This window comes from Choristoneura fumiferana, chromosome 17 (genome assembly GCF_025370935.1).
Source record: "Choristoneura fumiferana chromosome 17, NRCan_CFum_1, whole genome shotgun sequence".
Lineage (NCBI taxonomy): Eukaryota > Metazoa > Arthropoda > Insecta > Lepidoptera > Tortricidae > Choristoneura > Choristoneura fumiferana.
Window position 1 is genome coordinate 14,166,512 of NC_133488.1, and position 14,490 is coordinate 14,181,001.

Consider the following 14,490-nt stretch of genomic DNA (forward strand, 5'->3'; position numbering starts at 1 on the left):
TGGCAGAGACTGCAGAGACTGTCGCAGCTCATTATGTTTTATATTACTTCGGCCAAAGAATAATTTCGCCTCAACCACGGCCAGGATTGAAACTGATCAACTTTGTTTATATGATTGAGTAATACGTATGTTGTATTAACTATCACGCATTAGCGGCATGCAAATGGCGCCTGACGTCAGGCTGGGCGAGTCCACTGAGTGTATATGTCGGCGGCCGATCGTAAAATCCGTCAGATCACGAAATTCCTAGGCATATCGTGAAATGGTGCCATTTCATGAATTGGCTATTGGACATCCGCCATATCGTTCAAATCAAAACGCACCATTTAACGATTTGCCTAGTGGCATTTAGGCAGATGATGAAATTCCTAGGCATATCATAAAACGCCGCCTTATTTTCATGATTTGGCCAGTTTAGGCAGATCATGAAAATCCTAGGCATATCATGAAACGCCGTCATATCGGTTCTGGCACGTCACCGGCCGCTGCCGCGGCACGCTCACTTCGCTCGCTCGGTTCGTGCGTTATTTTGGTCACAATTAATACTAACCACTCCTCGCTTCGCTCGTCGTACCTAATTTTTTCTTTTTTTCGGCATATCACGATGTACGTGCTCGGTATATAGCTTAAGAATATCGACGAATGCATTGCTTTAATCGATCTGGCGTATTGTTTCTCAGGCACATTGTGATATGCCTGGCCAACTTTTAGGCATACCTATCATGAAATGGCGCCATTTCACGATATGCCTAGGCATTTCGTGATCTGGCGGATTTTACGATCGGCCGCCGACATATATAAACCGGATCGCCGTGCCCGGGGCCGGGGCGTGCAGCGTTTATCACCCGCGCTCTACGATGCCGATAATGAGAACAAACACAGTTACATTTCACCTCAATAAACAAACGGCACTGTTCATAGCTTTGCTTGCAGTGATACCGCGTGCTTGCATTTTATTATTTCAATAAGTTACTTCGAATTGGTTTTGAGTACTCGCCAAGATGTCCGAGTTGAAAGAGTTGCGTGTAGTTACTTACATGTGCCCTACGCACCCGGTGCAACTGTACGAGTTGATTTTGGAGTTACTGGAGAATGCTTTGAATTGCTACACGACTCTGCAGTATGAGGGCCGAAGCCCCGGGCCCTTCCCGAACCGACCGGATCCTTTCAGCACGAACAAAGTGGACTTGGGTGAATATTCAATCTCGTTTATCTACTTTAACGTTTATCTAGTTTTGAAATTTTCTTTAGGTATTCTTGTTGAAATATAAGTACAGAAAAAGTAGGTACCTAAGTTAACGGGCGGTTGATCAATGAATTTAAGTTACAGCTAATGTGTACCTACCTACAACAAATAGCGTAACATGAATGTCTGCATCGTATACAGACAAAGATCTATTCCAATTACGAATGTTAATCTAAACTAATAATATTATTCACTTGTATGACTTAGCAGGTAAAAACATACGGTCGAACGTGTTTTTCCGCAGTTCATGGCGTGACAAGGGCATGCATGACTAGCTCCATCAGTGTTGTCCAATTAAACAGACACGGAATATCTTGAAATAAAACATTTTTAAAATTCTTAGTGGATGTGTTGTAACTTGTAAGATCTTGGATAATTAATATTCCAGTATTAAGTACAATAATTAACATTTCTTACAGTAATTTATTTTAAATTTAATTTATTAACCTTTTCGCCGCCACGTCAAATACAAAAGACATAACTCACGTCAGGATTCTATATTGCAATGCCTAAATTTGAACCTTACCACAATTGAACGAAGGTTGCTTTTGCATTGAAGTAATGGACATATATATAGGTCGTTGGCGTGGAACCTGCGGTGCGTAGATATATATGAGTCGTTGGCGTCGAAAAGGTTAAATCATTGCATCAATCTGCACTCAATCAAAAAAAGCAGGTACCATAAAGGGAGACCTACTAATTCACGCCGCAGGCAGTTATGGTAAGTGAAATATAACTTTTGAGATAGTTATAAATAATTAAAAACTTGATTATTTTTATTTTAAGGGGATGAAAAAAAATATTTAATTTGTGTCACCATGAATTTATTAATCTGTAGGTATTTAGTGATCTCCAGTCGGAGGGAGTAGGTGCAAAGACCGCTAGGCCACGCGAAGCTCTCGATTTTCAACTGGAACTTTGTCATAATTACCTAATCACATAACAGTCAGCGCTATCTACGCGTGCATTTGAAAAATTTTAATACTCACGCCTATGCATAGCTTGAAATCACTTTTGGCATGGCATGCCATTTTATATCGTCTCACAGAAAGAAGTGGTGAAAGCCATTATGATTACTAGTACGCTGACAATAAATAAATAAAATAAATAAAACGGGACACTTGACACCAATTGACCCAGTCCCTTGGTAACGGATAAAATACCCTTAACAACAAGGGTTTTTAACTACTTATTTTTTGCAGCGTTCATGACGGCGGCGGCGTACATGAGTCTGCGCGAGCAGCCGCAGGTCGCGGCGCACGCGCAGCTGCTGCTGGCCACGCCCGTGTTCGCGCACCAGATGAACGTCGACAACCAGCCCGGATACTTCTCCGACATCATTATTCATAGCGATAAGAAGCAAGTCGTACCTATTATTTAATATCCCCTTTAGGCTGCAGACGTGCTAGACGCGCTAACCGCTAAGAGGGATCTTCAATCAAAGTATCGCTCGATAAAGAGACGGCGCGCTTAAACCTCGCGGTTAACCGCATACTGCGTTCGTAGGCTAAAACTTTAGTTCACGGGTTCACGGTGGATGCAGGCCGCTTCTAACCGAAGCTACTGGAGGTCTATGGGGGAGGCCAGCTATGACCAACAGTTGACGTCCTACGACTGATAATGAAAACATTAGGGGTAAATATTGACCAACGCCGGCGACCAACCACCAACCAGGTAGACGTCAGAGAGAAACCCCCTTCTCTCACGCAGAAGCACGCCACGCCAAGGCCTTTGTGCTTTGGGCATTAACGAATGTGGGGTCCCGTTGTAAATAAAAACCGGCCAAGCGCGTGCCGGACTCGCTCAAAATAGGGTTCCGTAGCCATTACGAAAAAATTAAGTAATATTTTTCTAAGGATTTCATATTTTGTACGGAATATTCCAAGTTTAGGTATATTTTATACCTTAGGCTGCTATTTACTCTTAAACGACTAACAATTTTCAAGAAAACTTAACTGTTATAGTTTTCCTTGTAAGTTTGATATACTTACTACCATCCTTAATTTTTCAAATTTTTCCATTTACCGGTTTAGATTTTAGGGGGGGGGGCGCTCGATTATAATGTAAATTTGCACTTTAAAGTTGAATATTTTGCAAACTAAATCACTGAATCGAAAAATCGTATTCGCAACCCCGTAATGGTTTATAAGACCTATCCAACGATACCCCACACATCGAGATTTGATGAGAAAAAAAAACCCCTGCTTTACGTCTATGGGAGGTAGGTACACAATTTTTATTTTTTTATTTATTGTACCATTTTGTCGGCATAATTTACATTATTATATTCGTGCAAAATTACAGCTTTCTAGCATTGATAGTCCCTGGGCAAAACCGCGGACGGACAGACAGACAGACATGGCGAAACTATAAGGGTTCCGTTTCTGCCATTTTGGCTACGGAACCCTAAAAAAGTTCACTTACATACCTATACCTAGTGCCATGGCATCCACGATCCACGTGTTTTTGTCAAAATTAAACATTAATGACATTGTAATAAGAACCACGACACGCCTCATCATGAATGACTACCATCAAAAATTATTATAGTTTATTATTACCTCTGTAAGCTAGTTTACATCTCGTTCATCTCGATGGTTCATATCACAGTTGAGTGTAATCAAAATTTGACCAGATATTTTAGGAATATTGGAATTGTAGGTAAATCGTTGTTGATAGCTTGCATTTTAAAATGAGTATCTATAAAAGTTAGTAAGTAAAACTTATTTCAAATGCAAGCGAGGGCGGGAGCTTTGAAATCCGCGCGGTCGTCTGAAGCCCACACTACGCTAAATCGCTGTGATACTGTAACTAATCTCATAATCTCCTAACAAAGTTATGATTAATTTAAGTTTGTCCTCACAATTGATAATAAAAGTGCTTATGATTCATACATTTTCTTGGAGTCATGATAATAATAATAATGGCTGACAAGAACGTTCCTTTCTTTAAATAAATAATTAAGTATATAGGTAATATTAGGTTTGTTCTTAGTTTATCCCTGGAAAAGATGATTTAGTTATTTGTCTCCTTGAGCGGTACCATCGTGTTGCCATCACTTTCGGGACCGATGCACGGTTCAATCCATATACTTCCTTCCTACTAATATTATAAATGCGAAAGTGCGTGTGTTTGTATGTTTGTCCGTCTTTCACGTCGAAACGGAGGGACAGATCGACGTGATTTTTGGCATAGAGCTAGTTTATGGGCCAGAGAGTGACATGACATAGTAGGCTACTTTTTATCCCGGAAAAATGCGCAGTTCCCGAGGGAAAAGTGCGCAATAATCAAATTCCACGCGGACGAAGCCCCGGGCAAAAACTAGTTTTATTATATATGGGCATCATTACCCACACTATCACGTTCAATAAGCTATTTATAAAGAACTATTCGGAACTTCAAATACAATCATTAATAATCATCTTTTAGCATCTATTTTCCGGGTATTGTCGACACCAAAAACAAATAGATAAGTACAATGTTATCAGTCGTGTCATTGGCTCCTGATAAAGAATGCTTCTATTCCACAATTCACTCCTCGACGGCTACCCAATACAGTGTTATCAAGGCGCTCCGCAGCTCACGCCGTGATTGTGTCGATCGCTTGTTGCAGAGCCCACAACGTGAATACTCTGCTGGACCTCCGCGGATGTACATTCGCTTACAGCGACGAAGATTCCCTTAGTGGAAGCAAAATTTTACTGAAGACATTAAAGGGAAAAGGAGAGAATGCTTCTTTCTTCGGATCATTACTGAGTACGATCTATTGATACAATTTATTTACTTACCACCTACAAGTTATGAAAAAAAGAAGTAAGAAGTATTTGGTATACCACCTATACCTATCTATCTAATAATTTCAGGATCAGGGTCACATTTGGCATCTGCCCAAATGGTGCTAACGAAACAAGCAGATTGGGCTGCAGTTGACTCGACTACCCTACTCTACTCCAAAAAGTACATGCACGATGGTGGCAAAGATATCACTACTTTGGAAACTTTGGGACGATTACCACCGTATCCCATAGTGGTCAATTCTCAACTACCAGGTACTATATTATATTTAGTTTTAATACTATCAAACTACTATTATTTCATAAACACACTTATTATGTATATTTATATACGTATCTACATTTTTATGAATCACCTGCTGCCGTAGATAGACATCATACCTAGTTTAGGAGGGCCTGGCTTATTTTTCACTTAACTTCTCGTAACTCCGTAATTTGAATGATAATGCTCTAAATAAATGGGCTTTGTACCTGGTACCTACTTCACTCAGCTTACGACCTCATTAACTGTATGTATGACATTTTATGCATTTTTCAGGCCACAGTTCTTACGAGAAAATATACTTGTTTTCGGTTCATTTCTCGGGAGCGGTATATATAATTTTCTTTTTTTTTTCGTTTAGTACGAGCGCTATACCAACCAGAATAGTAGTGTCTAGTAGGGTAACAGAACTTCGCAACTGCGGAACTTCTGAAAGAAATTGTACTTCCGCCTCTTTAGATTTTTCGCTGAGTTATAATGGAAACCTCCATATTTAGCTTGATAAAGCCGTAAGCTGTGATTACTATTTATAGTAAAGAAGTGTAGCAATTTATACCCTTTTTAAGTATTATTTTAAAATATTATAGTAGCTATTTGAAATTATATATTTTTTTGACTTTCTATTAGATACTGTAAAAAATCAAGAATTTATATATTTTCTATTTTCTCCCTCACGTCCGCCTGCATCTCCGTTAACCTCCACCTCCGCAGAGGCGAAGCTCATTGCCTCCGCATCCGCGTGCCTCTGCTAAGAAGGCCTCTGTTACTGTCCTAGTCAACGTCTGCATCATGCATATCATGCTGTTCTCGTATAAATGGCGGTAGCATATCTCGTTGAAGTAAACTTTGATTTTTTGCACGTTTTAGCCTTTTGAAGTTGTCTCCCAAAATATAATACATTTGTTAAATTTGTTGCAGATGAGATCAAGAATGCTATAACGGAAGCTTTAATTAAGTTACCGCTAATTGCTCCGTGGAAGGCTAAATTCGCCAAGTTTGGAGTTATAAAGTTCGCGAGCAACAGCGATGGCGCCTACGATGGGCCGGCTGCACAGGTGCGGGCCATCCCGGGCGACAAACTCAACGTTCGATATTATTAGAGTGCTGCTAGTCATTTCCTTAATTTATGTACTCTATATTTTGTATGTTGACTATACACCTAAGAACTAGTTAAAATGTTAATAATCTCAATAAATATTTTTTTATACTTTTCAATAAAACAATCAAAGCATTTGATTTTTATTTGAATTTTATATGAAACATAAAAAATGTTCTCATTTCCTTTTTGCTATTTTTTTTCAAATGTAGAAATGTAGGGCCTCTATTTATTTACTTTCTTGCTGAACTTTACATTAGCACCCTTTGGTGCTTTTACATTAATCTTTACTTCCAAAGAGGTTGATGCGCCTGATTTTCTTTGTTCTTTACCATTTTTCTGCAATGGTTAAAATACTGTTAAAATATTATTAAATAAGCCTCTGAACATTATGCTGGAAAATGAATCCACATATTCCCTGTTCCAACCTTATTACAGAAAAAATGATTAGAAAGATCATCATCATCATCATCATCCCAGCCTATATACGTCCCACTGCTGGGCACAGGCCTCCTCTCAGAACAAGAGGGCTTGGGCCATAGTTGCCACGCGGGCCCAATGCGGATTGGGAAATGCGGATTAGAAACATAAATACTTATAATGAAACAAACTGTTACTAACAGTATTATTATAATATTTTAAAGTTTATAACAACATCTTGAGTATTAATCTAAATTCTAGATAAATATTCATAAATAAAAATAACCAATACTCTGAGCAGCAAGATCTACACCTACTGGCGAGATGGTGTTGCGAGGCCCCTCAGTGAGATAAGGGTGGAAACATTTCAGGCCCTGTCTTGAAAGCCATAATAATATGAGGGAATATATCATCAACATCTTTTAAGCTGCCCCACCCTTGACTATTTTTGAAATCACTATAGATAGATTGAAAGTGAAAATGTTTCTTGTCTAAGAAACTGGGCTTCATTTCAATTTACTTTAATTATGAACATGTTCTTGCATCTAAAGATGCAATCATGTCAAATTAAAAAGCCACAAATAAGCAATCAACATAGGATCATGAAACTAAGAAATACTGTTAATTATTGTTCAAAGATCTACATTGTAAACTACAATAGTAATAAATTCATGCACTAAACAATTCCGCCCCCGTTGATGTGGTCAATCTCTTCCTGTGAAAGTGGTTGTCTCCTGTAGCGCGCAGGCAGGTCAATGTCGGGAATAGCACTGGTGCTCATGGGTGCTGCTGCTCCCGCCGGTTTGAAAGCGCAAGACTAAAACAAACATTTTATTACTTATCTAACTCGAAATTTTAATGTTGTGTAATTAAGTCAAAAGTTTTTTGTTTACACTTAAGACTGGACCAGAATGGTTAAAGGTTAGATTAAATAATATGATGTCCCAAAATAGGTCAATCTAAGAAGATAATACCAGCTAAACTAGTCACATGACAGTAGCCCATATTCATTATTATGATATTGGGCGAGATAAAATGTGTAGTAGATATTAGTAAACATACCCCAGCTGCGGGTGCTGCCGCGGGAGCCGCCGCCGGGGCCGCTGAGGGCCGTCCCGCTCCTCCCTTACGGAATTTGATCACCGGCACCCGTGCAAGAACTCTAGTCAACTGCACCATAAGTATTAAAGACAAAAACGGTTACGGAGATTAATGTAAATGCGGTATTGATGAATGGATGTGAATTGATATGATAATACGGCACGCAGACTATTTTTTCCGTGTTGTGTTACGTTATAAGGACTTACGAGGAAATTTGACATCTTGGGTTGATGACAGATGACATTAGCAGTTTGAAATGTATGTTTAAGTCATTATTTTAACGACCAAAAGATTTAATTTATTTTCTGCTAATATAAATAAGCTTTATTTCTGAGTACGGTGGTAAGTTCTCGAAACAATAAATAAAATAGCATATACGTGGATTTAAATAAAATCCTGTTATTGAACTTGGAGCTCCATTAGGGTATACTTATAGAAGCATTGATGCCCCACAACCGGCGGCCGGTCAAAACGCTCGAATATTCACCCACGCACATCTCTTCCCATTCTCTTTGTAATCCTATTCATATTGTAAATGTGAACGTTTGCGAAGATATATTTGTTACTCAACCATGCAATAATGACTATTCGGATGTAGATGAAACTTGGCTACACGACCCCATGGAACGCAAGTAAAAAAAAAAAACGGCACAACATATATATCAACTTTATTACGTAGTGACAAACTGTAATCGATAACATTTTAATGCATAGGTATATGTAATTTAACTTACAGTAAAAATCTTAAATAAATAGATTCATACATTCAATACGCGACAACTACAGCCTTCTTATAAATAATGTCGAAAAAGCATTTTATTTTGACTAATTTATTAAAACATGTGCTGTAACAACACTACACCATCAAAGTGTAATACCATACGTTACCATACTTTAGTAATGTAAGCTATTCTATAATGCTATATCCATACTATCTGCGGTAGCATAGTTAACGAAGACCACAGGACGCTCTTATATTTCCTACAGTCACAAGGTTGAAACATACAATTCCAATAGAGCAGACATCACACCTTACTTAGTATGCTAGAACGAGTTTGATGCATGTGCGGTTAAGCACACTATTTATGGTCCATTCGCATGACCATCAGAAAGCTGTGATACGTTAGAGATGCGAAAAGGGCACTGCATAGCTAGCACTAGACAGCGCAATTTTAACTATTTCGCGTTCGACCAATCGCGCAGCATGATGGGTAGTTCGTGCGTATTCAGGAGCAAATTCAAACTAGGTCGATGTTCGAGCAGATGTTACTCTAACGTTCATGATTCTCTCAGATCATGCACGTAGAGGACAGCGGAGCTTAGACGGGGTTGCGGAAGTTCTTGCCGGCGTATTTAGCGGCGGCGCCGAGCTCCTCCTCGATGCGCAGAATCTGATTGTACTTGGCGAGGCGCTCGGAGCGGCACGGCGCGCCCGTCTTGATCTGCCCGGTCGACAGGCCCACCACCAGGTCAGCGATGAACGTGTCTTCTGTCTCGCCGGACCTGCACAAAACGGATTATATTTAATCTTGCCATGGAAGAGTTGCAGCAGCACAATAATGATTGTATAATTAAGCAGAAGCAGTTAAGCAGCAGATTTAGCCTTTAAATATTTTTAGCTCATAATCGCGTTTTGACCCCAGCCAAAAATTTTAAAATACACTAGTTCCCTACCCCCCATGGGAATTTAAAAAATCCGTTGTTAATGCACCTCTATGATTTTTGTCTAAGGCATATGTCTGCTATTTTTAAAAATCTAGCTGAAGTGGTTTAAGAAGCTATGTGTAGGTTGTCAGTCGGTAAGAATATTGCTGATTGATTTCATGTGTTTTTTAAGATCCGACGCAAAGAGAGGGGTGTTATAAGTTTGACCGCTATGTGTGTCTGTGTGTGTGTGTGTGTGTGTGTGTGCGCGCGCGTGCGTGTGCGTGCGTGCGTGCGTGCGTGTGTGTGTGTGTGTGTGTGTGTGTGCATGTTTTATCAAAATTGGTTTAGCCGTTTTCTGAGATATTTAACTTTGAAGTGACAAAGTCAGGGGTTTTCCAACTTTTTGTTGGTTAGGTAACCCTGTATGCAATGCAATAAGAGGAGGCATCTCTTAGATCAATTCTTTGATTCTCACTAAAATTTAACTTAAAGTCATCAACCCTAACTGATGTAACATTTGTAAAAATAATTAGCCAGATAAATATTGATAAAAACATAAAAACAATTTGTATAAGTGATAGATAACAAATAACGAGAACTACATCACGTAATTGTTTACATTATGACTATTTATGACACGCATCTCAATATTGCATCATCATGACAAAACAGTTTAGTGAATTTTAGAAAGTGAGTAGATCAGGGAATGATACAAAAAGTGAACCAAATATCAGCCCAGTCTTTTGAAATAACATTAAATATTGAGCCTGAATTCAATTTAAATAATGCTTACATATTAGCAGCTGAGCCTGTATAGTATATCAACATCTATTGCCTATAGCTACATCTGCGTCAATTGGTACTGTATTTTCATAAAAAATTAACACCAAGCATCATCCCTATTAACAATATTCGTTGAGAGGATACTGATGAAAAAAAAAAAGTCAAGGTGTGTTGACCCACCTGTGGGAGACCATGGTGCCCCAGCCGTTCTTCTTGGCGAGCAGGTGCGCGGCGATGGACTCGGTGACAGACCCGATCTGGTTCACTTTCAGCAGAAGGCAGTTGCACGCTTTCTTCTCCACCGCTGTCGCGATACGCGTCGGGTTTGTCACCTGCGCAAACCAGAATGGTGATAACTGATAACTTCGGAAAAAATAAATAAAGGTACCTATAAAAGGGTATATAAAAAGTATAAACAAAGATGGAACATTTTCCACCGCCCTTCCCGCATAACTACATCCGCGCGAAGCCGGGCCGCGACGCTAGTTAATAATAATAATAATAAATTTATTTGTAAACACCATGGCTTATCTATTTACATTGGAATGTCCGTCAGACCCCGAACTAGGCTGAGCCTGTATCTCGGGGCCTAGCAGTGCGTTGTATACACAATGTTTTACAATGGAGACACGTCACAGTACAGGTTAACAAACTGGTAGACAAAAAAGCTAATTACACAATTACGCTTCATTTTACTAAAATCTTAATTAATATCTAATATAAATGCAATTTTTAAAGAAAAGATTTGTGTGTATTACTGAGTGTGTATGTGTGTGTGTGTGTTGAGTGTGTGTGTATATGTGCGTGTGTGTTGTGTGTGTTTCATCGCTACATGCAATATTATATTATATATTATACATAGCATCTATGACGACCAGATGGCCTAGTGATTAGAGAACCTGACTACAAAGCTTGAGGTCCCGGGTTCGATTCCCGTGTCGGGGCAGATATTTGTATGAAAAATACGAATGTTTGTTCTCGGGTCTTGGGTGTTTAATATGTATTTAAGTATGTATCTATATCTATATAATTATATTTATCCGTTGCTTAGTACCCATAACACAAGCTTTGCTAAGCTTACTTTGGGACTAGGTCAATTGGTGTGAATTGTCCCGTGATATTTATTTTATTTTTATTTATTTATCTATAAACCTCCCTCATGAATCACTAGCTATTGATGAAAACTACATAAATACATAATATAGAGGTACAGACAGCGGGAAGACTGATTTATATTATAAACATGAATCTCCAATCAAATACAGCAAAGGGGTAACAATTTTTTTTTTGTAATTGATAGGAAATACAGAAAATAATCCAAAGAGTATTCTTCACCAAAGTAAACTGCATATTGTTCATACTTTGTTCAGCTGAGATATATAAAATGACACAGTCCAGTCCATAATTATATGTACCTAATTGTATAAATCAACCAAAGAGGTTCACACTAATTACAATTATTGGAAGTGTATTCTAGATGTAGTAAGGTAGTTTTCATAATTTATTAACTTTGAATGAACATACCGAATTCTCTTGGGCAAATCTCTTTTCTACATTAAAGTTTGAGAAGGTACACAACACAAGCTAAATTAGGGTCTTATTGCAAAATATAATTCTGATATCAATAAATAAATAACTTATAAAACAAATTGCTAAAAAATGTCTATGGTTGTGAATGAGCATATAAGTGACATATACTTAGACTACTACTCTAACTTGTGATGTATTGAATCTATTATTCACATATGCATATATTCATGCACATAATCAAAAACCAGATTTTTCACTTTTCACAAAATACGCATATGTTTCATATACGCAAAAAAATTGCACAATCTTTTGTGAATACGATATTTTTTTTCATGTCACTACTGAAAACATTTAAATCCACTTACTGTGAGATCGTCACCAACAATCTGGATGGTGGTGCGAGAGGTGAGGTTGGACCAAGCTGCCCAGTCGTCCTGGTCGAAGGGGTCCTCGATCGACACCATGGGGAAGTCCTTGATGAACTCCAGGTAGAGGTCGGCCAACTTGTCTGATGGCAAGTAATCTTCAGGGTTGGACTTGGGGTTCTTGAAGTCAAGATCATACTTGTTGTTCTTGAAGAATTCTGATGCGGCAACATCCATACCAATTTCAATCTAGAAAATATTTCAGTTTTGTATACTACAGGTAGAATACATTTTTATACAAGTACAGATATCTAGATATTAAATTTATTCAACAGAGGTTTTTCCGAACCGGTGGTAGATTTTTTTTGACATTCATAAGTGCTTGTTATAGCTTAAATTGAATAAAGATATTTTAACTTAGACTGACTTTATGAGGTTCTGGAGAAAATTGGAGAAAAAACACATCAAAATCGTGAAATTATAAAATTCATTGTTTCAATTTAGTTTCGATGTAACTTTTTATCCATATTCACATACTTTGCCAGTGTATCCAGCCTGCTGGATAGCATCCTGAATGAGGAACAAGGCATCCTTGTTGTTGAGGATGTTGGGCGCGAAGCCGCCCTCGTCTCCAACAGCGGTGGAGTCCAGCCCAAACTTCTCCTTGATGATCTTCTTCAGGAAGTGATAGACTTCAGAGCCCATGCGCATGGCCTCGGTGAATGAAGATGCACCTGATAATGAAATTAATATTTTAGGAAAATTTACATCGAAATAACACTAGGTTATCAACAAGTCCTAAATTATGCATAGCCAACTAGTTTTGCAATCTGTACACATTCTACTGTAGTCCCTTGTGGACACCTTGGTTTGACTCAGCCAACCTTACAAGAAAAGTGTTAGTATCTGCTTTCAGGGTACGTTCCGGACACATCCCGACAAACAAATTCTTACACATGATGAGAGTTAAACCATCACCTCTGTGTGAGATTTGCCGGAAGGTAGATGACTTGTCCCATTTGTTGTTGGAACATGCTCGGAACTCAGACTTGAGGAGAAGGGTACTTGGGGGTTTGGGCCCCATGCACAATGGCCAGGTCAATTGTTGGCTCGAGCCAACATCTGACAAAGCCATTTGCATTTACCAATTTTTTAATATGTCCCTTGCATAGGGAAAATGAGCAAGCACCCATGAGGCTCGCATGATCACCTGGAGTATTCAAAGCCTCAACAAAAAAAAGAAAGAAAAAAAAACATTCTACTGTAAATTTTTTCAATACCAGTTTAGTAGCCTTTGAGTAACTTTTGCCTTTTGTTTATGAACATATTCAACTCAGTTTTTTAGATATATTTTAATTTCGTGATAATATCACTTGTGCCATAAGCACTATTTAAAGTATGCGAAAAGGACACCTGGATTTTAGTAAATAAAAATATATATATTACACCCCACTCAGGTCTCCATCATCTTGACTTACTTGACTTTAAATTAAAAAAAAAAACCTTTTGAAAGAATCAGCTACACTACAAGTAATGTTTATTATTTATTTCAGGAAATTGCACATAACACGGCTGGCAACCAGAATAGACATTTTAGCGAGCAAAGTTTGAGCAACCCAACCTAACAGCAGTTGAATTACATAGTGCTATCAATCTTCACTGTACAGAACACTGATGTATTAGCTCAGATAAAGTCAAGTGGTGGCTAAACATTTCAGAGATAAAGAGTTGTTCACATAAAAAAGATATTGTTTTTTTATAAACTTTATGATATATTTACCTGTGGGCAGGATCATGAATTCCTGCATGGCTAGTTTGTTGCCAGCATGAGAGCCTCCATTGATCACATTGAATGCAGGCACCGGCAACACAATGTTAGCATTGCCAGCCAAATCTGCCAAGTGCTTGTAAAGGGGCACTCCCTTCTTAGCAGCTCCAGCCTTGGCTACAGCGAGGGACACTCCAAGAATTGCATTAGCTCCAAGTTTGGACTTGTTCTCTGTGCCATCCAAGTTGAGCATGAACTGGTCAATCTGTAAGCAAGAGAATATTCTTTTTTAACTCCATTCATAGGCAAACCCAAAAGTTAGCACAGAATGATTGGTAGCTTAGCTGAGACTGTCAGCTTCATACGGAACCTCAGACATGTGTTACACTCAGATGTATAGTATACTGTTTATGGTAATTGCAATATTTAAGCATCTATACTGCTTTCTGCTCAGTTACTTCCAATGATTTTGTTTCAG

The 14,490-nt window shown here is 38.5% G+C and overlaps 3 protein-coding genes across 3 annotated transcripts; 1 reads left to right on the top strand and 2 right to left on the bottom strand.

Annotated features, from left to right (window-relative positions):
• Positions 1-848: 848 nt before the first annotated feature.
• Positions 849-6,544, top strand: LOC141437285 (phosphonates-binding periplasmic protein-like). The gene is made up of 5 exons (XM_074100550.1): positions 849-1,191; positions 2,449-2,605; positions 4,860-5,002; positions 5,110-5,295; positions 6,221-6,544. The coding sequence occupies exons 1-5, from the start codon at positions 1,002-1,004 to the stop codon at positions 6,400-6,402; spliced, it is 858 nt and encodes a 285-aa protein (XP_073956651.1). The 5' UTR covers positions 849-1,001; the 3' UTR covers positions 6,403-6,544.
• A 30-nt stretch (positions 6,545-6,574) lies between these two features.
• On the bottom strand, positions 6,575-8,154 carry LOC141437286 (uncharacterized). Its single transcript, XM_074100551.1, has 3 exons — positions 7,881-8,154; positions 7,501-7,635; positions 6,575-6,737 (listed from the first exon to the last, which is right to left on the bottom strand). The coding sequence occupies exons 1-3, from the start codon at positions 7,995-7,997 to the stop codon at positions 6,624-6,626; spliced, it is 366 nt and encodes a 121-aa protein (XP_073956652.1). The 5' UTR covers positions 7,998-8,154; the 3' UTR covers positions 6,575-6,623.
• Positions 8,155-8,572: 418 nt separating this feature from the next.
• Positions 8,573-14,467, bottom strand: LOC141437324 (enolase-like). Its single transcript, XM_074100610.1, has 6 exons — positions 14,453-14,467; positions 14,025-14,277; positions 12,782-12,978; positions 12,245-12,493; positions 10,530-10,681; positions 8,573-9,422 (listed from the first exon to the last, which is right to left on the bottom strand). The coding sequence occupies exons 2-6, from the start codon at positions 14,263-14,265 to the stop codon at positions 9,239-9,241; spliced, it is 1,023 nt and encodes a 340-aa protein (XP_073956711.1). The 5' UTR covers positions 14,266-14,277; positions 14,453-14,467; the 3' UTR covers positions 8,573-9,238.
• Positions 14,468-14,490: the final 23 nt, after the last annotated feature.